The following is a 22,608-nucleotide window of genomic DNA, read 5'->3' as shown; positions in this document are numbered from 1 at the left end:
CCATATTCTTTATTATATCTGGGTCAAAGTTGTTTCATCATGGATGTTGTTTTACACGATTTTAGAGTTTTCCTCCTCATAAAACTTGACTGCAGCATAATGCTCCAACCCTGCACCTTACAGCCATCTGGAGCCCTTTATTCAGCAATGTAAACCCATGGCGGCACTGACTTACAGATTGATGCTACAGGGATTTAAAAGACTGCTCAGAAATACTTACATAGTTCATGTGAAAAGGATAAAGAGATTAATATGATGGTAAGTGAAAATATAAAAGACTTGGAAATAGATTCAAGAGATCAAATGAACTAGCTGTGGGGGTTCTACCTGAAGAGACTAAAATGAGTAAAATTATAGAAAGATGTCCTGAAACTGAAGAAAGATTTCAGTCTTCATAACAAAAGGGCCCACTAAATTATCATGAAAGCACAGTGGATTTTCAATAAATCTTTGTGTAATAAATTATAATAAATAAATATTTGTGTAATAAATGATAAAAAATAAGACCCACACCTAAACATATCAAATAGCCTTTTAAAGTTTCAAGAATAAATAATTCTGTATGGACCCAGCCAGGAACAAAATGGGTTACCTACAAAATGAAAAACAGAGCAACATGAGACTTCTTTTGGGATAACACTAAATATTAATAATAGAAAGGTGATAGATCATCATTTCAGAATATCATTAAAAATTTTATGAATCAATAACTCTACACCCTACTAGGGCTTTTTCATAAGAGAGGGCAATTGAAAGACACTTTTATACATGGACTCAAAAAAGTAAGCAACTTATACAAATTCTCTGAAACAAACAAAGAAGTACTTCAGTTGACTGAGAAATGAATCAAAATAAAGAACTCAAGTATCTGGAAGATGTAATGTGATAAACATATAGCTAGCCATTGAGACCAGAAAACATAAAGTTAGTGTTTAAATACCTTGTTTCCATGTTGATGAAACAGTATGATGTTAAAAATAATTCTTGAAGAAGACGACATAATATATAACATTAAATAAGTTGAATCTGGAGGCCACATACATTTAAAAAAACTGGTACCTGGGAGGAAGGAATTAAAATCTCTCATAATATGGAGGTATAATAATAACAATAATTAATAACAATATCTGCTGTTTATTGAATTATAAAGCAATGTACGGGTACTAAGAGCTGCTTTATCCCACCCTCTGTGAACATAGGGATTATCTGAGTTGCTCATCATTATATCTCCAGAGCCTAGCCCATGTCTTGGTTTGTGTTAGGCACGCAACAAATATTTGTGCAATGTTGAATAAACAAGCCTATAAAGTAGCCAAGGTTAAATGTGTTGTATGACCTGACCAAGAATGCACAATAAGAGGTGGAGCCAGGATTCCAACCAGGCCTGTTTGCCTCCAAAATCCAGTCATATTATTTCCCCCAAAATAAAATATTTTGTTTTTAATATTGATAGAAAAATAAAACTTCACACATTTATCGTTTTATTTCAAAAGTAACCATTGGTGGGTGGCTAGTTGGCTCTGTGGTTAGAGCACAGAGCTCATAGTACCAAGGTCATCGGTTCGATTCCCACATGGAGCAGTGAGCTACGCCTTCCACAACTAGATTGAAAACAGTGACTTGACCTGGAGCTGAGCTGCGCCCTCCACAACTAAACTGAAAAACAAAACAAAACAGAACAAAACAAAACAAACAAACAAACAAAAAAACACGACTTGACTTGGAGCTGAGCTGCACCTCACAACGAGATTGAAAACAATGACTTGACATGGACCTGATGGGCCCTGGAAAAACACACTGTTCCTCAATATTCCCCAATAAAAATTTTTAAAAAGTAACTATTGGTAGACTAAAAATGGGATGTGCAACTTCCAAATCAATAGGGAAAAAAGTAAGTGGAACAACAACAAAAAAAACCCCACATACACACACAAAAAAAACCGTGGATGAAAAACGGGGTTCTCTGGAAAGTAACAGTCACAGAGTGATCTGATAATAAATTCCTAACTGGGTAGGTCATGGTGGGTAGTCATGCCCCATGCATATAACCTCTTTAGTAAAGGTTTATCTTTGCCTTAAGTTAAGCCCTGTCCATTGTTTCTGTGCATCTAAGTTAATACACTTTTGAAATAAGCCATAACACCCTTCAAGAGAGCACATAATCTCGTTAACTATCCTGTAATCCAATCCCCACCTTGCTTTCTCCCACCTCCATGTAATCTTCCTTACATTCCTTCCTTAATTTCAAATGCATAAAAGAAGCTGTAAAACTTATTCTCAAGGCATTTATATCAGTCTGTTGAGATCCTGCTTCCAGGTGTATCTTCTTCGGGGCTCAAATAAATTTTTATAAAAATTCTCTATAGGTTTGGACATTCTTATATTGACAAAGCCTAGATAGAAATAGGAAGCCTAATAGAAATGGGCAAAGAACATGAGGAAACAACTCACAAAAGACATAAAAATACACAATTTTACTGAAACCTAAAGAACTAAAAGAAAATCAATATGGTGAAATGGACATGCTTATATGCTATTAATTGGAGTATAGAAGTGTTCTAACCCTTTTAGAGGTCTTTTAGGCGATATCTATTAAACTGCATAATGTTCCAGTACTTTTGCCAGTTTCCAGAGCTTAAAAATTTTTTTAATATAAAAATTTTCAAATATACACAAAAGAAAGGGAATAATATAATGGACCACAATATACCTATCAAAGAAAAAAAAATCCAAACCTATAGAAAAAGTTGTAAGATTTTATTAGAGTTAATTTGAGCCAAACTGATTCCCAGAAGGAAAACCTTAACAGATTGAAAAAATGTTCCAGAAAATAGCAGTTCTGTGGTTCCTTTTATACATTTAGAATCAAAAGAGAAAAGGTAAGGAAGGTTACATGAAATCCATTGGTGGTAGATTAAGGAGGTGGGAGAAAGCAAAGCAGGAAAATCTCTAGGATTGGATAAAGAACAAAATGGAGAAATCTATACTTCTTGTACATTGGTGGGGACAGGATAAAGTTTAACATTTACAGTAAATAGAGATGGTATGTAGGCAACAAGATAATAATGAGTTTTGGCGCATATGTTCCTTTGAGGGTAGTTAGGCCTGCAGGGGTCTGGAAAAGATGATGACTCTGGCATTTCAAAGGTATGTTATTGCAGATGGGGTAAGAACAATAGACAGGGCTCACCTAAGGTAAAGATTAACTTTTTACTATGAAAGCTATAGGCCTGGGGTGTCCAGTTAGGAATTTATGATCAGATCACCCTGTGTGGTTACTTCTGTGGCCACTGAGCTTGTCAGGCCTGCTAGCTAAGTGGCCTCCCAAGCATGTCAGTTTTGCTACATAGCCCCTTTTTCATTCCCATACCCATAATCTAGATTCAATAATTATCAAGATTTTGCTTTACCTATCCCTTCTTCTTTTTCTTTTTTGTTATTTAAGTATTCTAAAGCACATCCCAGACTTCATATCACTTTGTCTAAAAATTTAATCATTTTCTTAACATAACCATATCCCATTATTATACCTAAAAAATTAATAATAAATCATTGACATTTATCTAATACCCAATCCATATTGAAATTTCCTCAATTATCTGAAAAATGCTTTTTACATTGGTTTGTTTGAATCAGAATCCATATTATTGAGTTGTCATGTCTTTTTAATATAAAGCAGTCTTTCCTACCTTTTTTCATAGTACTGACTCAAAGCAATTGATCAATGTTTTGCAGACGTCTCACATTCTGAATTTTTCTTTCTTAATTTATTCTTCAGTTTTACTTGTATTTTTATTGTTGGGATGTAAGTATGGTTAATTTTTTAAAATTCCTATTTAGAAATCATTTCAGCCTTTTAAACAGTTGCAAAAATAGTATTAAGAACTCTTGCATACCTTTAACCATTCTATTAGTCATTCTATTTTTGTTCTAAAACATCTGAAAGTAAGTTGCAGTTAAGATGCCCTTTCCCTCTAAACAAGGACATTCTCTTACATAACAACAGTTCAATGGTCAAAATCAGGAAATGATACAATGCCAGTAACTAACCTACAGATCTTATTCAAATTTCACCAATCTTTCTTCTAATGTCCTTGATCAGATTTAGGCTTTTAAATCTATTTTAATGTATCTCTGACCTTTCAGATATTTGTACCTTTTAAACAAATGTGACTGCCAATTGCTATTGCAGTAGTTCCCAAACTTGCTTGCACATTAGAATTACCTGGAGATTTTTAAAAATTCCTAGAGAAAATTTTTAAGAAAAAAGAATAAAAAACAAAAGTAAGGCATCACATTTCTTGATTTCAAGTAATATTACAAAGCTATAGTAACAAACACAGCTTGATTTTGGCATAAAAACAAACTCATAGATCAATGGAACAGAATAGAGAGCCCAGAAATAAACACATACATATATGGTCAATTAATTTATGATGAAGGAGCCAAGAATATACAATGGGCAAACGACAGTTTCTTCAATCAATGGTGTTGGGAAAATTGGACAGTCACTTGCAAAAGAATGAAACTGGATCACTACGTTACACTATACATAAAAATTAACTTAAAATGGATTAAAGACTTGAACTCAAGACATGAAACCAGAAGAAACTCCTAGAAGAAAACATAAGTGGTAAGCTCTTTGACATAGGTCTCGGTGATGATTTTTTGAATCTGACACAAAGCAAAAACAACAAAATAAACAAATGGGACTACATCAAACTAAAAAGCTTCTGCACAGCAAAGGAAACCATCAACAAAATGAAAAGGCAACCTACTGGGAGGAAATAATTGCAAATCATTTATCTGACACAGGTCTAATATCCAAAAAAAAAAAAAAAAGAAGAAAGCCTATAACTCAATAATAAAAAGCCCAAACAATCCAATTAAAAAATGGGCAGAAGGTATGAATAGACATTTATCCAAAGAAGACATACAGACGGACAACAGATACATGAAAAGATGCTCAACATCACTAATCATCACAACAACGCAAGTGAAAACCACAATGAGATATCACTTCATAGCTGTTAGAATGGCTATTATAAAAAAGACAAGAAATAACAAGTATTGGCAAAGATGTGGAGAAAAGAAAACCCTTGTGCTTTGTTGCTGGAAATGTAACTTTATGCAACCACTATGGGAAACAATATGGAGGTTCTGCAAAAATTCAAAATAGAACTACCATGTGATCCAGCAATTCCACTTCTGGGTATTTATCCAAAGAAAACAAAAACACTAATTTGAAAAGATATATGCACCCCCACATTCATTGTAGCACTCTTTAAATTAGATACAATATGGAAGCAACCTAAGTGTCCATTAATAGACAATTGGATAAAGAAGTGGTACATATGTATAAGGTGTATTACTCAGCCATAGAAAAGAATGAAATCTTGCCATTTGCAACAATACAGATGGACCTCAAGGGTATCATGATAAGTGAAATAATTTGGAGAAAGACAAATACTGCATTATCTCTCTTATATGTGGAATCTGAACACACCCCCGCCCAAAAAAACAACCCAAGCTCCTCATAGACACAGAGAACGAGGTGGGTGGGAGAAATGGATGACATATATATTTAGTTTAAATAAATGTAATAAAAAATATTCCGAAGTCCATGTCTGCAGGATACAGGGATCAGTACTCCTGAAGCTCCCCAGTGATGTGCAGACAAATTCAGGAACCACTGTGCCATTGTTAAAGGAATGCTACGGAATGTGTTGCCCTTGAGATATTACTCACAAATTACTGAAATATTACTTGAAAGAAGGCTGGCAGTGGGGCGAGGTGTGGGGCAGATAATCACCTTCCTCAGATAAGGATCTTCCAGGCTCTCTCCCAGTCCAGGCAAACCACGCTCTCCTTGGGGGTTGTTTCCAAAAGGTTCCTCCTAGAAACATTTAGGTTTAGGAGAAGCTAGGTCTGATTTTTCGCCATTCCTTCTTCATTCCCTCCTTTCTTCAAAGCCTGGCACATAGTAGAAATTCAATAAAAGACAAATGAATGGATGGGATTGTGCTTTCACCAACCTGTTTGCTGAGGCCTGGAGAGCAGGGAGAAGCTACTGAAAATAATTTAGAGTAGGATGTTGGACCAGTACAGGAGAGTTTAGCTTTGGTGCAATCAGCTTTAAGATCTTTATCATCCATTGTTATCAGATAAGTGAAAAGCAGGGCAGCTTCCATTTGATATCCACATACACACAGAGTCCTGTTAAAATACGAAAAGCCTCTTGACCGCTCCCCGGACCCACCTCTCCACAATCCAGCACAATGCTGGGGCTGTTAAGTGTTTGGACTCTCACCGGTGAGTAAGAATTCAGCTTTGCATCAGGAGTAAGAAACCCAAGTGTCTACATCTGTGAGTGGTGAGGATCTTGGCAAACTGAGTGCCCTGTCTCCTTCCCAACAGGCGGTGCTGCTCACCTCACCCAGCACCCAGTTTGCCAGACCCACTCATCATTCAAAAGAAGGTGGGAATTCTGATATTATGTAAAATCTCTCACTTTAGAAATGGCATCTCAAATTTAAAAGGGCGGGGGGAAGCCCTGTTTGGGCCAAACAAAACACAACTGTAGACTTTATCTAGGCACCACTTTCATCTCTGCCATTTTTGCCTGCAGAACTCCTAAAAATGTTAGTCACAGATATTGGAGAACCAATACATCCAGAAGAGAAAAACGTGTTTTTGGTGTTATCACATAAAAGTAAAAGTAATTGCAATAAATTCTACAATTTTCTGGCTTCCAATTCAAATTCAGTTTTACTGACTTTCCCCTTAATTTCCTTGAATTCATACTTGGTCTTTTTCTCTAACAACTTTAGCATAATTACTTGTTTTCTTGGTCCTACTTTACATAAAATAGTTTTGAAATAATACTATACATATTAACAATCAATGTACTAAATGAAGTTTAAGTTTCTTTGCAGTTTCATTTGTTCTTGGCATATGATCCACCGAGATATACAATCTACAATCTGAACTGCACGTTTTACAAAAAGTCGGTGGTAGAGGTACTCTTATGTCGACAAGTGAAAAGCTTCCCCCCTCTCAAACTGTTTTGGTGTTGGTAATGACAGCTCACAGCACAAGGAAGGACAACACATTTTTCCAGGAAACTTGAAAGGTTAACACTGAAGTTTCTCTTCAGAGGGGAAACACCCCCTGTGAGGATTTAGGCTGTTACCCGTGGTTACTTACTGCCCTTGCTAAACTCGGAAGGAGACTCCTTTTAAGAAGATCTGTAGCCAATTTTCACACCCTCTCTCCTTAAAAAAGACGGAAATGTGGATTTTCTGAAGCAGCACGAGCCTGGACAGGACTTAGGTGGTCATCTCCGTAAACCTGAAGCTGGGAGTAGATGGAAGTGCCTGTTAGGAAGAGGGTAGCATGAGTGGGTGCTGAATCCCGGGGTACAAAGGCCTTTAGGAAAAGGAGAAGTCAGAAATCTGAGAGAGGCAGGGGAACCGGGGCCAGCACCAAGTTGCTCAGAACGTGGGAAGTAAGGGAGAAGAGGTTTTTACATCACTTGGAGGAGCAACGGTGGTTTTCCCGGCGGTAGCTCTTGTAACCCACAGGGAGGTGAGTTCCTCAAGCGCAGTAGAGACTCCAAGCCCTAAACTGGCATGGGCTTCACTGAGGGCTTTTTGTCGGCCAAGAACAGGTTGTCCTGCCAGGAGGAGGTCACTTGGGCTTGGAGGTTGGGTCTGGAGGAGTCCCCATTGGGCACTGAACTTGCGGCAGCGCCCGGCTCAGAACTGGGCTAGGATTTCCCTTGGGGGGCCGCGCGTCCCTGCCCTTTTTGTTTAGTCCTTTCGCGCGCCTCCTACCGGGCAGGAGCTTCCATTTCTGCCAAGAGTAGCCAAGGAAACGGGTGAGGGGGCCGAGGAAGCCCGCAGCCCCAGGTTTCCGCTCCCGCCGGGCGGGGCGTCCGCCCACTCCCCCCCGCGGCAGCGCCTCCAGCGGCCGCCCCGCCTCCTGTCGGGTCTCCGACTCCAGCCCGGAGCAGGGAGGGAGTGGTCAGAGGTATGGAGGTCGGCGGCGGCCCGGAGGGCTCCCTGGGACGCACCGTGTGCGTGCTGACCGGGGCCTCCCGTGGCTTCGGCCGGGCGCTGGCCCTGCTCCTGGCCCCGCTACTGTCGCCCGGCTCCGTGCTGGTCCTAAACGCCCGCAACGATGAGGCGCTGCGGCAGCTGGGGGCCGAGCTGGGCGCTGAGCGGCCCGGCCTGCTCGTGGTGCGGGTTCCCGCCGACCTGAGCGCCCAGGACGGCCTGCAGCGGCTTCTCGGCGCCCTGCGCGAGCTCCCCAGGCCGGAGGGTCTGCAGCGAGTGCTGCTAATCAACAACGCAGGTAAGATGCCTGCGGGCGGGGGACAGACCCCCGCCTTGTGAGCACTTGCAGTATTCACCATCCCTTTTCGTCCTCCCTCCCTCTCATTGCCCCCACCGCTTGGAACTCTAAAGGTGAGAGCTAAGGGTCAAAAAACGTGCCTGGAAGTACTAGTTGTTTCAGCTGAGTGTGGAGGAAGACCCAGTGCTGTCGAGGAGGCTCATTCCACTCACCCTCCCCCCCTCCCCGCTTCACCCTCCCCCCTCCCCCCTCCCCCCTTCCCCCCTCCCTCCTCCCCCCTTCCCCGCTTCACCCTCCCCTTTTAAAGGCCAGGTTTTCCAGAACGCCTGTGGAACTTTCCCGATCGCCTTGCTCGGCGCCCTCTGGCGGAGGCCTGAGTCAGGGCATGGAGTTTCCCAGCACAAGTGAATGTCCCCAATTCGCCAAATGGCCCCTAGAGTTCTCCCCCAGTCCCAGAGCAGGGCTTTCTCAGTGTGCAATTTGGGGTGAGTGGGTGCCCCCGGTATGTATGTGTCTACAGAGCTGGGAAGAGGGAGGCATCTTCAGAAGCACTACGGAGACCCCTCTAGGTCTGGATGGGAAGGGATTGTCTGGAGGAATTTGGGGAGGGCTGAAAGAAGGGAAAGCCCCGCTTGCACTGGGTGATTCTTAAGGTCTGGTTTTTCAGGCACTCTTGGGGATGTGTCCAAAGGCTTCGTGGACCTGGCTGACCCAGCTGAAATGAACAGCTACTGGGGTCTGAACTTGACCTCGATGCTCTGCCTGACTTCCAGCATCCTGAAGGCCTTCCCAGACAGTCCTGGCCTCCACAGGACGGTGGTTAACATCTCCTCCCTCTGTGCTGTGCAGCCTTTCAAGGGCTGGACACTGTACTGTGCAGGGAAGGCTGCCCGTGAGATGATGTGCCAGGTCCTGGCAGCAGAGGAACCTAGTGTGAGGGTGCTGAGCTATGCCCCAGGTAGGTGGGCATTACTGCCATTCCTGTCCCCCCCTGGGGGCTGGGCAAGAGGCCTAGCCTGTCCCCTCCAGTAAGGGCCCACAGAGTATACTGACCGTGAATCATGACACATAACTCCTGAAGGGAAATACAGGCTCCCAGGAAGTTAGAGCTAGCAAGGGCAGGGAGCCACAGTTAGAGGGTACGGAGAGAGAGTGGGGAACCACTTGGACTGGAGGGTGGAGCCAGAAAGTCTGAGATAGAGTTCGAGAGACATTTAGGTTTTGAATTCCAGGCCTGTCACCCATTTCTTCATGTAAAACAGGGAAGATTCCAGTTGTCTCACAGGGCAGTTTGGAAGACTGAATGAGGTGATATATGTGAAAATACTCCCTAACTGTGAAGTGCTATCTAATTGTTAGCACTTCTAATTATTATATAGGACTTACCACACTGTGTATCTTCATAGGTACACTTCTCTCTCTTGATAGGAAAGCCTTAAAGGCAGGGATTGTGCCTGTATGTCCCCCAGCATGTAATGAAGCACCCCACTGAGTCAGCCTGCAGACAATGTTATTTGAATGAACAGCAGCAGACAGACATTGTTGAATGCTGACCCTCTCAGGCTGAACTGTGCTGGAACACCGAGGGGGTGCTTGGGTAAATAAGATAGGGCCCCTGTCCTCACAGAAGTTCAGGGTAAGGGTCTCATGACGCTTGGTCTGGTTTCTCACCACCCTACCCTGATGCCACTGTGCCTCTTTCATAAAAGTGAAGCTTCTGTTCTAGGCTTTAGGTTGCTGGAATTAGAAGGCAGTGACATAGCTGTTGTATAATGTCTGAGCAACTTAGATTCTGAGATCCAATAGCCTGTGCCCCTTGTTACCCTAGGGGCAAAGGTAGAATGACCTGACCGAAGCCCACAGATGGCAGAGCCAGGATCAAACCTTGCCGCCAAGTTCATCATCAGTGAGCATGATCGTTGCTACTTCCTCATGCTCGCCAATAGCCAGTCCTCCTCCCGAACACGCAGTTACTCTTCCCGCCAGCATTCAACTCAGCACCCACTCTGAGATCAGCCTCGGAATTCAGTCAACAGGGAGCAAATGAAACCCACAGCCAGAAGTGGAGCAAACTCCAGGATGCCATGTGACTGGCTTACATCCCAGGGTACTGCCTGGGAATTTATGAGGAAGTTGACCTTCTGTGAGGCCACCAGGGCCAGAGTGAAGGCTGAGACCAGTCGAGTTTTCCTTTCAGTCTCCCGAAGAATGTTCTAACAGGTGTCCGGAGGGGAATGGGCTGCTTGAAAAGGTAGCAAGTCGCAACTTACCAGGGATGCACAGGTTCTTGAAAGACACTCGAGGGTCAGGAGGCTGGTTTTTCTTCCAACCCTGAGATTCCTTGAGATTTTGGCCCTAAAGCCCATTAACTCCAAATTCTGGGGTGCTGTGGTTCCTATATTAACAATAGAAAGTGCCCATGTGAGTTCACTGACATCGCCTCAGGAGGAGGTGCTGGTTGGGCAGGAAATGATAAGCTTGGTTGTACCCGGTGGTCTGGAGGGACCATGTTCAGTGGGTGGCAGAGTGACCCTTTGGTGACCCTGACCACACATGTCCGCCAAAATGAGGTGTTGCCTCTGGCCAGACTTGACTCCACCCCACTTCACACACAGCAGAGACCCCTGCCTCAGCTGTGCCTTCATTTTCTACTCTTTATGCCCTAGGGCCCCTGGACACAGACATGCAGCAGTTGGCCCGGGAGACTTCCGTGGACCCAGACTTGCGAAAAAGGCTACAGGAGCTGAAGAAAAAGGGGGAGCTGGTGGATTGCAAGATATCAGCCCAGAAACTGCTAAGCTTGCTACAAAATGACACGTTCAAGTCTGGGGCCCATGTTGACTTCTACGAGAAATAAACACACATCCTTGGCTTTCTGGGGCTTTTTTCCCTCTTTCAGGCATACCCAGGAGCTCTGCACCTCCCACATCTTGCCACAGTGGCACTGCAAACCCTGCTTTACACATATAAGCACTGATGCCTGCTGTTCTGCCCTCAGACCCAGCCAGCTGTGAGGGCCTCAGGTCGCTGGAGTGCCCAGCTCAGGAGTCTGTGTTGAGCACCCTGAGTTAGGAAGAGGCTTGGGAGAGAAACATTATGTCGGTGTTCCCTCTACAGGAATAGAATTTTAGGGATAGGAAAAGCAAGACAAGAAGCTAAAACACTGAACAGGGGGTTGGATCTCCTGCCCATGGCCAGTCCATGGGGAGTGGGGTTAAGCTTTGTCAAATAGGAGGACCCAGTAGATTCACAGATGGCTTGGCAGGGAGGGAGGACAGCACGAGTTCTGGCCCACAGGGATGCCCCCTTACTCAGGGTAGCAGCACCTTCTGTTGAACTTGATTCTAAGGCTGCCTCCCTCCAGAACCTACCGTTTGTCCCCTAGGTGGGAGAGAAGAGGCCCCTAAGAGTTTTTCTACATGTCAAAGGCAGATACAAATAAAATGTGGATTGTCCTTTATTAATGCCTGGAATATAGTGATGCCATGACTAACTCCCTGGTTTGTGGGCCCAGAGGTGTTCCTGAAGCAATTAACCCAAACTCGGGGGTGCTGCCCTTACTTCCTTTTGTCTGTACTGACCCTAGTCTTTACCCTTTGCTCACCTTGATTTATTCAGAGTATCTAACCTTCAGGGCATGACTCAATCACCCCAGCCCTCAGGGAGGGGTCCTTGCCCTGGCTCTTGGATTCCTATTTCTATCCCTTGCCCACATGGCGGTGCTCTGAATGGGTCCCAGCTCCTCAGGGGGCATACTGTGTCCACTTGGTCCATGGCCTTGGTCCTCAGTATGGTGGGCTTAGGACCAACATGCCTTAGGGAAACGTGGGCAAAACTCCAAGAGAGGGAAACCCTGAGAAATCAGGGATGTGACTAAACCCATCTGCAGATGGATCAATTTGGGTGGACTGGGAGCCCTGCAGTGATGGTCTACAGCCAGCCAGCCCCTCGCCAGGGTATTTAGGAGAACAGCCTGGTCCCAGCCAGCCATCTCCAGGACGGCGCCTGATGCAGGAGGGAATGCTCTTTGCTCCTTGTGCACAGCAGAGGGCGCACAGAGGCCATGGAGAACTGGCAGCTCTGGATGGAGGCAAGCCCTGGGCTGCAGCTGGCAGTGCCCTTCTGGGTTGCCCAATAGGAAGCAAGCAACTCATGCTTTTTCTTCACTTCTTGACTCCTTTGCACATACTGAGTCAAAATTGTTCTACAAAGGTTGCTGCTCTGCCACTTATATAACCCAGGGCAAGCTGCTTCTCTGTGCCTCAGTTTGCTTATCTGCAAAATGTGGATTATAACCTTTCCTCCCTCAGAGGGTCACGGTATGAAATTATCTAGTGTTTGTAATGTTAAACACAGTGCTAGCATTGTAGGTGCTAATATTCATTGCCTTTTAATATCAAAATTCAGGTCACACGGGAGCCTCACTTGCAGCCTCATCTCTACATGGCCCAGACGCCTTCCCTTTGCTGACCTAAGGCAAGAACTGTCACTGCTGCCCCTGTTCTGGGCTTCAGTAGGGCGAGGGTTCAGTCTAGACAGCTTGTTCTGGACACACTGGACCCACTGGAAAATCCATGAGCCTTGGAGTCAAGAACCTTCTAACTTCCCTCTGTGATGGAGATGCTGCGAGGTCTCGGACAGGGCCCCCCTCCCTTTCTGGGCTTTAGTGTCCTTAGAAAAGATGAGTTTTAAGATTCCTTCCTGCAAAACTTTCTCCGAGTTGTTTCAAACATGAGGACATCAGGTTTGCTTCTGTGGGTGGTGCTGGGCCAGCCTGAGAGGCCCCTTCTGTCTGGTGGGTGTTGGGTGGATTTCCCCACCTGGCTCCTTGCCTGGTAGGAGTATGAGGTTCAGCCAGCGCCAGCCCAAACGCCAGTGGATACTCCAGCAAGGTTTTCTCCCACCAGGCTGGTTGCCCAGGAGGAGTACCACATGTCCCCACAAGGTGGCGAGAACTTCTCACACCTGATACGTCCTCTCTGAGCCCAGGGATTTCAGAGCCTTGGAAATGACCCTAGACCTGTCTCGCTGTCTCCCTGTACTCTAGGATTCTGGCCTCTCAGGGGCCCCCAGGGAGCTGGGGAGGCAGAAAAGGCCAGGATCACTTTCCCTGGCAGGGCCCAAGGCCTCCTTAGTGACCCATGAGCTTTGGCCACAGGGATTTCCCTGGCCTCGCTCCATGGGCTGGACTCAGCCTCCCCTGGTTCCCCACCACTGGGACAGGGAGACTTTCTTAACCAGCCTCCTGGCCACAAGCAACCATCCACCAGAGGGTTAAGAATCTGTGTTCCCAGAGTGCGTGGCCTGGCCTTGGCCACCACACACAGGAGCACATGCAAGCACACACAATACATGCCTGCACATGCCCAGAGCCCAGCTGCTGGGTTGAGCAGGGCCTCAGATTAGCCAAAAGACAAACAAGGTTTCTCTTTGTCTTTGGTGTGAGTGAGCTGGGCAGTTTTTTTGTTGTTGTTCTGTGTTTACCACCCCTGAGCTGGAGGCCAGCAGCTGGCCTGTAAGGAGCAGGGGAGTGAGGGGACTATTCCAGGCCCACCCCAGGGAGCGACAGCACCTCTGTCCATGAGCATGACCATCTGGGCCTGGGCTGGTCAGGAGCCGCCACACCCCGCCCCAGCTCCTGCCCTTTGTCCCGGGAATACAACGCAGAGTGGTGTTTGAGTCCATCATTAGCCACGCCTGGAGGTGCCCAGCTGCTCCTCCCTCCCCACTCAGAACCACTCCTCCAGGCCACGCTCTGTCCTCGCATCTCCCCATGTCTCACTTCAGGGAGGTGTGCTCTGGGAACCTGCCTTCTGGTCTCCTTCACCTGAACCACAGCCTCTGCCCACAGAGCATGGCCTCCTACGCTAGCGCATGGGTAGGAATTCCCAGTCACATGGCACATATGCACACCCGTGTCCCATGCCCAAGAGAGCCCAGCGGTGCTTCCTCACCATCGGGGTCCCATGTGGTGACAGGGAGGGGAGTGAGGCGCACTTCCAGTTGCCAGAGTGGGGACCCCAAGGGATGACACCTCTCCGGCCCCCACAGAATCTCTCAGTGATCTGGGAGGAGGGGAATGCAGCAGGCCACTAGGAAGCTTGCAGGGAAGTTAGCTGAGGAATCACTCCAAGCCCCCGGCCAGCTGGGGAAGGATTAAGGGGTGGCTGAGGAGAGGATGGAGTGAGCCAGCCTTTCTCCCCCACCCCAATCCTGAGGTCTTCTGCCAGCAATGCTAGGAGCCAAGGCCCAGCCTGAATGTTCTCCCAGACATCTGAAGTAGAGCCCACCTCCCCACTCCCACCCCAGAATTATTGTTACTTCCCTGCAAGGCTCCCCTACCTTGCCCTTTGTCTCCCATTTCACCCATCCTCATGCACTCTCCCTCAGCCCTAGTGTGAAAAGGGAGAACCCTGAACTTCTATTTTTTGGGAGGAGTTAGGGGAAAGGAGGAAGGGAGGGAGAAGAAAGTTCCTTTAAACTTTAGGGGCTCCACCTCTCAGGCCTAATCCCCCCAGCTGACCCCAGAGGCTCAGAGAAAGGCTCAGCCAACTCACCTAGAAGCTGACTGTTGGGCTTTTAGTCTATAGGCCCATGCACCCTACCCCCCAGCCTCCCAGACCCCAACCCCAAGAAGGTACTCCTCAGACCTGGTACCTTCTTGGAGCTGCAGGAATCTGTCTGGCCAATAGTCTGGCTCAGGTCTTGGTCCACTGCTACAGAGGTCTTTCCTGTCTGGGTCCTGCCCTTTCAAGCCCCAGCTTGTCCCCAGGGATCCAAGGCCTCCGGCTCAAGAGGCTGTGTGTGTCCCACAGACCTTACCCAGACCTGACCCAGTGAGGCACTGTTGAGTGTTTGATGAATGAATGGATGCATGGATGGATGAATGAATGAGAGTGAAGCAAGTGAGCAAGTGAATGCTGTTGTGACCCACTGCCAGGTGCACAGTGAAGCATTTGCAGGGCGTGGGTGTGATGACTGGGGCCTGGGAGTCAGGTCTCTGCAGACCAGCACCAGTTGTATGGGTACCCAGACCAGGTGTCTCTATGTGGGGGATCAAGCCCCCCTTGGAATCCTTAAAGGAAAGCCCACATGTGGGAATTGTGAAAGTGGGTGGGGCTGACCTTAGTCAGAATCACCTGGGGAATTTTCCCCACTAATCACTGTCCCGTTTGTCCTCCTTCACCCACCTGGGGATCCAGGTGTGACCCCACTTTGCACTTGAGCATTAAAAAGTGAACTGTGAAAATAATTAATTTAAAAAGTGAGCCGTAACCCTTTCGAACCTAAGTGGTATTGGCAGTGATCAAAGAAGGCAGCCCCTCAGTGAAAGTGAAGTTCAGGGGACAGAATCAGGGTTAGGAGTTGGGGTTAGTCTGAGGTCAGAATTAAGGAGCAATATGTGGCCAGAGTCAGGGCCACTATGAGGCCAGATTTGGGGTGAGCACAGGACTGTGGCTAGCTTCAGTCTATGGTGGGGTTTGGAAACGTGGAGAGAGAGACAGGAAACTTGGGGAGGCAAAAGAGGCCTGCACTATTGGTTTTTAAAATGCTAATGTAAGCATAAATGATGAACATCCCAGGATGAGAAGTCCAGGATTAAAGACAGGGACCGAGGCTGGGAGCCGCTGTCCGCCCAGGACAGCCTTAGATGCCCCCGCCTCTTGGAACGGGAGCCCTGTGCACAGGGCAGGGACAGCTACATCATTATCGGGAACCAAACAGGCTTTCTCTAAGAGTCCGTTCTTGTGGCCTGCCTGGGTGGGACAGGAAAGGCAGCAGGGGCAAAGTGAAGGAGTTGAGAGGAGGCTCGTCTCCCTTCCTCTCAGGAGCATCCAAGAAACAGACACCAGGGTGAAAGACGGACACGGGATGAGCAGGACAGTGAGAGGAACATGGAGAAACACAGAGAAACAGACAGGAAAACAGACAGAGACCAAAAGTTTAGAAAATATAATAGGACAGATTTCGATGGCGGGAGAGAGATTGCGGGAGAAGACACACACACCCTCACACACACACTTACTCACACACACCCGGGTGTGTGCTCACTCAGTCTCCAAGACTCGCTGGAAATAATCCCGCTCTCGACGCCCGGGCCTCAGCTGCACAGGCAGTGCCGAGCTGTTACCTTCCACATCTGTCAGCTCCAAATGTAGAAGCTGTCATAGGGCTGTGTGTGTGTGTGTGTGTGAGTGCGAAAGTGTGTCTGTGTGTCTCTTCCTCCCAAAGAGTTCTGAGGCCTTAGCCTGGCAGAGGGAGATCCCCGAGGGCCCCAGACGCTCTCTAGGAAGTTCACACCCTGGGAAACAGGCCCTTTTCCTTCCCATCCTGCACAGGGAGAGAGAGGCTCAGGGGCCACCCATCTTTAGGAGCTAGTCCACTGGACTTGAATTCTGTGGCCTGGCTTGTCTGTTTACAGCCATATGGCCCTGGGCAATCAGAACAGCTGGGTTCCTCACTTGTCAGGTGGGAATGTAAAGTAGCCATGCCACCTGGATTCCAGAGGGGTAGTGACGAGCACCTGGCCTCATGCATGTTGACTGCTCTGGGACATCAGGGATTCTTGGTTACTAGAGCTAGGAATTCCTTCTGTGTCTGCCCCTGACTCCAGGGATGAACCCATCACACAGGTCCCTCTGGTGGCACCAAGGACACTGCTTTCCGGTGGCCTGGTCATCTCACAATTGCTTTCTCTGCTGGACCTGCGGATGTGCCTGACACTGACTCTGCGCTGCAGACTTCTGAGAACCTCAGACCGCAGCCTCCAAGAGCAGAGAGGGTTGGCACAAAGCCTGACTGGAATGCTTAACCCTTTCTTGCAAGGATCCTTGGATAGGATTTTCTGCCCTTTCTCTTTGGTGACCCTTTCCAGGTTTTCAGCTTCCCATCCACCATATGTCAGAAAGTTTTTATGTGTTTGCATTCCCTTCTGCTTTCACGTAAGCTTATCATAATGGGATTGTATAGTAATGAGGAAAAAGCCCCAGAAACTATCCAGAAAGTCCCCTCATTTTTCATTCCAAGTAAGGGAAATAAGGACCCTGGCCAAAGGGACCCTGCCCCTATGTCACGGCTCTTCCCACAATGCCATGCCCACCTAGGTTAGCCTCCCAGACCCACAGAACTGACCCTTTCAAGAATACGGAGGCCCTGCCATACATCCCACAGGCTGGCAGCGTCACCCCTGCCGGCATCATCAAAGCCCATGCCAACCCCCAGGCCTTTGCTCAAGCTCCCCTCAGATCCACTATCCTTTCTGCCCAGAGCTTGGAACGGACATTCTAGGAAGGCTGTGGGTGCTAATGTTGCTCAATGCAGGGTGTTTTGAGGGAGGAGATGAGACCTACGTCCTTAGATCTGTGGCTCAACCCCTGTCCTTTCAGGAAGGTGGGAGGTCATCATTGGGGTGTGTTCTCTCCTGGGGCTGGGGTCCCTGTGTGCACATATATGGATGTATATGAACCAGACATGGCCCTGCCCTAGGCCCCAGTCATGTGTACGCATGCATGGAGGGGGAGCTTGTGTTATTGTGTGTGTACTTATGTATAAGCATTTTGATGTAGAACTAGTTGCCAGATAACAGTGTGTGCAAGCAAATGTGGGCTTGGCTCTGCAACTACATGTACATACCTGTAAGACTACTGTGTGAATGTGAGTGCAAGGGCAAACTGCTGTGTGTACATCACATTTACATTTGAATAACAGTGGGTTTGTGTATTTAAACTGTGCATGCAGGCAATAGTCTGCCCACACATGACTACGTGTGATTGTGTATGACCACATGTTGTGTCCCTGGGTTGCTCTTAGTTTATAACTGGCTGTGCATGTGTACACACATGCAACAGGGTGATGCGTTGCAAGGATAAACCTGTACAAAGCTGTGCATGAGATTTGTGTACATTGATGTGTGTGTGTGTGTGTCTGTCTGTCTGTCTGGGTGTGGTTTTGACATAGTGCAGGTGTTCCTAGATAAATGGGTATGTTCAGGCTTGTGACTGAGGGACAACACTTGTATGTTGACAAACTCCAGCCACCCCTTAAGCCATGTCCAGTGAGATGGAAATGTGTAAAAGTGTTTGTTAAACACAAAACAGAACAGCAACAAAATGCCAGGTCCTGCAGTGGTAAGAGTAAATCAAGGAAATGTCTCTCTCTCTCTCTCTCTCTCTCTTTCTCTCTCTCTCTCTCTCCCCAGCATCTCAGCCCCTCTCTGGCATCGTTCCCTCACACCTAAGCCCAATGGTGTTTTGCAGTCTTTCAGCTGTTACCTCAGTCCCTCTCGCCTCATTCCCGATTCACTCCGTTGCTATAGGTATGTTTGAAACCCCAGCGTGGTAGATTTTAATTAGTCTTCCTACAGATGGCCAATTAACATTCATTACTTTTGCCTTGAGCGATTAATTATGAGTTTGGATAGAAAAGGAGAGAAGAGGAGAGGAAGATGGGCAGGTGAATGAAAGGAGAAAAGAGAAGGGGGTTTGATTGGGAGTTTGGAATTTTTACACAGAGCAAGCTGGTGGGGGAGAGGGTGGGAAAGAGCCATTTGAATCCCCTGGCTGCCAGCGGCCTCCCTGGGCCCACAGCTGCTCAGGGCCCCTAATCGGCTTGGCTGGCCTAGCCCTCCAGGAAAATATAGCTCACACCCTCTTTGGGGCGTCCTTAAGCCTTTGGTGTTCCCTGACCCCAGCTTCTTTCATAATACCGCCCCTCTTGTGTTTCCTGCCAGAGCTGAGTGGGAACTGTGTCAGGAATCATCCAAAATGCAGTAGATAACCCAGAAATGAAGTTTCATGGACATTCACTGATTCCTAGAATTGTAGTAGCTCATTGTACAGATGAGGAAACTGAGGCTTAGACAAGAAATGACTTCCCCAGCATATGCATCTCAGGATGAGGGTCCAGCTTAATTGACCCCTGGCCCAGTTCTCTTTCCACTGCAGCCAGAGTATTTATAAAGACTTTGTGCAACATTTAACATTACAATCTGGAACATACTTGCCTGCTTCAGACAGAAGCATTCTACAAGGTTTCAAATATAATTCACAGCCTCTAGTGTGCACCCAACTGCCCAATGTTCACATGGTTTCCCAGTTCATTAAAAGACCCCCTGGGTGGAGGCGGCCAGTTAGCTCAGTGGGTTAGAGGAGGTGCTCTTAACAACAAAATTGCTGGTTCGATCCCCACATGGGCCACTGTGACCTGTGCTCTCCACCAGATTGAAACAACTGCTTGACTTGGAGCTGATGGGTCCTGGAAAAACACACCTAAAATAAAGTTTAAAAAAAAAAAGACTCCCTGGGTGACGCCCTGTTTAGGAGCTATAGCTATGTTCCTAATCCTAAATTCATTCCAGACATCAAGGATAAACTCCTAAATGTAAACAGTGTCCTTGTGGGTGGGAAGATTACAAGCAATTTTTGTTTTCCTCTTTTAAATCATCTGTATTTTTTACTTTCTCTAGCAAAAATATGTCACAATATAAAGTAAGACTATATGTTACTTGAAATTTTTTCAAAATACAGTTGTATAAAGAAACAGAAAAGGAGTCCATGTTAGTATATTATCTTTTTAAAGGACCATTTGAACCCTGCTTATCGCTTGACTTAGTTATCATCTGCCTGGATTCAAGTTGCAGTTCTGCCAGCTACTTAAACTGTGTCTCGGTTTCCTCACCTGTTAAGTTAAAGAGACCACCTGTCTCGTAGGATCAAGAGGATTAAATAAAATAATGCATAGAAAGTCTTAGAATAGTGCCTTGTATCTAGAAAGAGCTCAATAAATATTAGCTATTAATATTAATAACAGTAAGATTTTAAAATGGTATCTGAGTGGCAGGATTTGGAAGAATTTTTATGTAGCTCTTTTTGCTTTCCTATATTTTGAAACATTTCCATAGTGAACATGCATTTCCTTGGTAATAAAAAGAAAATGTAATAGAAAGATGAAAGGAAGGAAGGAAGGAAGGAAGGAAGGAAGGAAGGAAGGAAGGAAGGAAGGAAGGAAGAAGAAAGAAAGAAAGAAAGAAAGAAAGAAAGAAAGAAAGAAAGAAAGAAAGAAAGAAAGAAAGAAAGAAAGAAAGAAAGAAGAAAGAAAGAAAGAAAGAAAGAAGGAAGAAAGAGCGGGAGGGAAGGAGGAAGGGAGGGAGGGAGGGAGGAAGGAAGGGCAGATGTTCAACGAAAATGTAGTTCTGCTGTTTTAAATTTCTACTAAATTTCTGCTGTTTTACTCACGCTGTGGTGAGTGCAGCTGTGTAGCCTACATCCCCTGGAGGTCTTACTCATACCATGACAAACATTCTTACCTCTAGTAGAATCATTTGTGAGCTTCAGACTTCTCTGGAAAGAATTGGAAGGTCCAAGTGAGTTGGAGTAGTCAGGCTTCCTGGAGGAAGAGCAAATTGAGCTGAAGGGAAGCAAGATGGGGCTTCCGCTGCAGCAAGAGAAAGCTTGGCTTAGCATGTCCAGGCCTTGTTTTGGTTCATGTCTGAGCAACCAGAAATCCACCAACCACAGTGTTAGCACTGAGGACGTCAGACAGGTGAGGGCGTGGAGTTAGGCTCACAGACAACAGGAGATGGGGGCAGCAGCGTGCTTGCGGCTGAGTTGCAGGTGGCAGCAGGGTCGGAAGGGCAGGGAAGACCCACTGGTGCAACTGAGGGGACAAAGTCTGTGATCCCTAGAGGAAGGAGGGTCTCCAGAAGAGCTGCCAGCCACCTCATTAAGGTAACGAGACGCTCGCCCAGCTTACTGAAAATCCTGGGCTCGCACACCTGAGCACTAATGTGCTCATTAAAGGATGGTTGGCTGCCAGGTGCTGGGGCTGGGGGACCAGGCTGAGGCTGCAGACTGGGGCAGAGACAGGGGTGTGCCCAGGGCTGGGTGGGGTGAGTGGGTGTGCTGCAGCCTGAAAGAAGCATCCTGTGCCTTTGTGGAGGCAGAAGGAGAGGGAAGAGCTGACACCAGAAGCTCCCTGGACAGGGTGGGAGGATTACTGAAAACCCAGACATGGATGTGGAAGAAAGGAACCACTTCCGACTCTCCTTTGTCTGTGTGGTGGTGGGCCACGGAATGAGGCAGAAAGGGGGTGAGACGGGCCTGGATTTCTGGTATGGGAACCAAGGTTCGTAGCTGCTCCCTTATTTTTTTCATGCCATGGTCGTGGGAAGTCCCGAGTCCCTGCCACATGCCTTTCCTGAGTTATATAAATGCAAATGGCCCGAAGGCTCCAAACGACAACCTTTAGGGGAGGGAGGTGGCGAGGGCTGCCTGAAGAAGTGAGACTAGAACAGGTCTCGAAGGGTTGGCATTGGTGGGGAGGAGGAAGGCATTCCAGGTGGCAGAAAGCGCGTGAGCAAAAGCACTGCGGAGAGAACGGACTTGATAAGTGGAGACGGGGACACCAGCTAGGCGGTGGCCTGTGGACTATTGGTGAGGAGTGGATGAGGCTGGATGACAGATGTCTTTGAGGCACCTGGGATGAGGCACTGGGGCTTACAAACTACTTTCCTGGGGACAAGTGTCTCTATTATAGGCCCCTGTCCTCAACACCAGGCTCTTGAGACTTCCCAGAGCTGTCTCCTGGTCCCCCTCCAGGCCTCTCCCCAGACACTGAGGCTACCAATACTCTGGCCCCCTTCTAGGGGATCCAGTAAGAGTCCTCTCCTACAGTGCTTTCCACGCTCATCACATCCTTCACCTGGTTGGATTTCCTAACTGTCCTCTTATCCTAATTAATCCATTTCCAGGAGCCTGGTGAACATTTCCTGGGTGTGTGAGTTGAGGGGCGGGGACGGGGGAACTTGAGATAACAAGATGTAAGAGTCTCAAGGACTTAAAGTTGCTCAGAGGAGACAAACATGGGTGGAACAGGTCCACGATAAAGGCTGTCTCCTGAACTTCATGCAATAGGCCTGTGGATTGAAGCCAGGATGGCCTCTCTGCGGGAGCTGCTGTTCTGGGCTCACACAGAAGCCCCGCTCACAGCGTCTCCAGGCACTGTCCCCGCCTCCCTGGTTTGCTGTACTCTCTTCCCCTCTGCCCACTACCAGGTATCATTTCCCTCTGAGTCACTTAGTTCAAATACCTGAGAGAAAAATCTCATTGTTTGAGCCCAGCCCCAAATCAAGGTTACCAGCAAACTCCCAGTGACCACCTAAGTCCAATCAGTTGTGGTCAGTAGAATGGCCACGTGGTTCACCCAGGCCAGTAGAGGGTGCGTGAGATGTGGGCATAGAAAATTCTTGCTCATGTT

The 22,608-nt window shown here is 47.0% G+C and overlaps 1 protein-coding gene and 1 long non-coding RNA gene across 5 annotated transcripts; one reads left to right on the top strand and one right to left on the bottom strand.

The window, feature by feature from the left end:
• Nucleotides 1-504: 504 nt before the first annotated feature.
• Nucleotides 505-20,918, bottom strand: LOC117033245 (uncharacterized). Of its 3 annotated transcripts, XR_004424858.1 has the most exons (6): nucleotides 20,660-20,918; nucleotides 10,626-10,750; nucleotides 7,207-7,356; nucleotides 5,813-5,973; nucleotides 941-1,059; nucleotides 505-592 (listed from the first exon to the last, which is right to left on the bottom strand). It is a non-coding gene; the product is annotated as an uncharacterized LOC117033245 (long non-coding RNA). The 3 variants fall into 3 exon arrangements; XR_004424856.1 differs by lacking the exon at nucleotides 20,660-20,918 and having other exon boundaries at nucleotides 10,626-11,015; XR_004424857.1 differs by lacking the exons at nucleotides 505-592; nucleotides 941-1,059; nucleotides 20,660-20,918 and adding an exon at nucleotides 4,163-4,245 and having other exon boundaries at nucleotides 10,626-11,015.
• On the top strand, nucleotides 7,777-11,815 carry SPR (sepiapterin reductase). Of its 2 annotated transcripts, none has more exons than XM_033125306.1 (3): nucleotides 7,777-8,355; nucleotides 9,023-9,313; nucleotides 9,784-10,629. In XM_033125306.1, the coding sequence occupies exons 1-3, from the start codon at nucleotides 8,034-8,036 to the stop codon at nucleotides 9,792-9,794; spliced, it is 624 nt and encodes a 207-aa protein (XP_032981197.1). In that variant the 5' UTR covers nucleotides 7,777-8,033; the 3' UTR covers nucleotides 9,795-10,629. The 2 variants fall into 2 exon arrangements, with proteins under 2 accessions (XP_032981197.1, XP_032981196.1); XM_033125305.1 differs by lacking the exon at nucleotides 9,784-10,629 and adding an exon at nucleotides 11,022-11,815 and having other exon boundaries at nucleotides 7,791-8,355.
• Nucleotides 20,919-22,608: the final 1,690 nt, after the last annotated feature.

The sequence above is a fragment of the Rhinolophus ferrumequinum genome, chromosome 13, assembly GCF_004115265.2.
Source record: "Rhinolophus ferrumequinum isolate MPI-CBG mRhiFer1 chromosome 13, mRhiFer1_v1.p, whole genome shotgun sequence".
Taxonomy (NCBI): Eukaryota; Metazoa; Chordata; class Mammalia; order Chiroptera; family Rhinolophidae; genus Rhinolophus; species Rhinolophus ferrumequinum.
The sequence above is the reverse complement of the archived record's forward strand: the minus strand, read 5'-3'. Positions and strand labels throughout refer to the sequence as shown.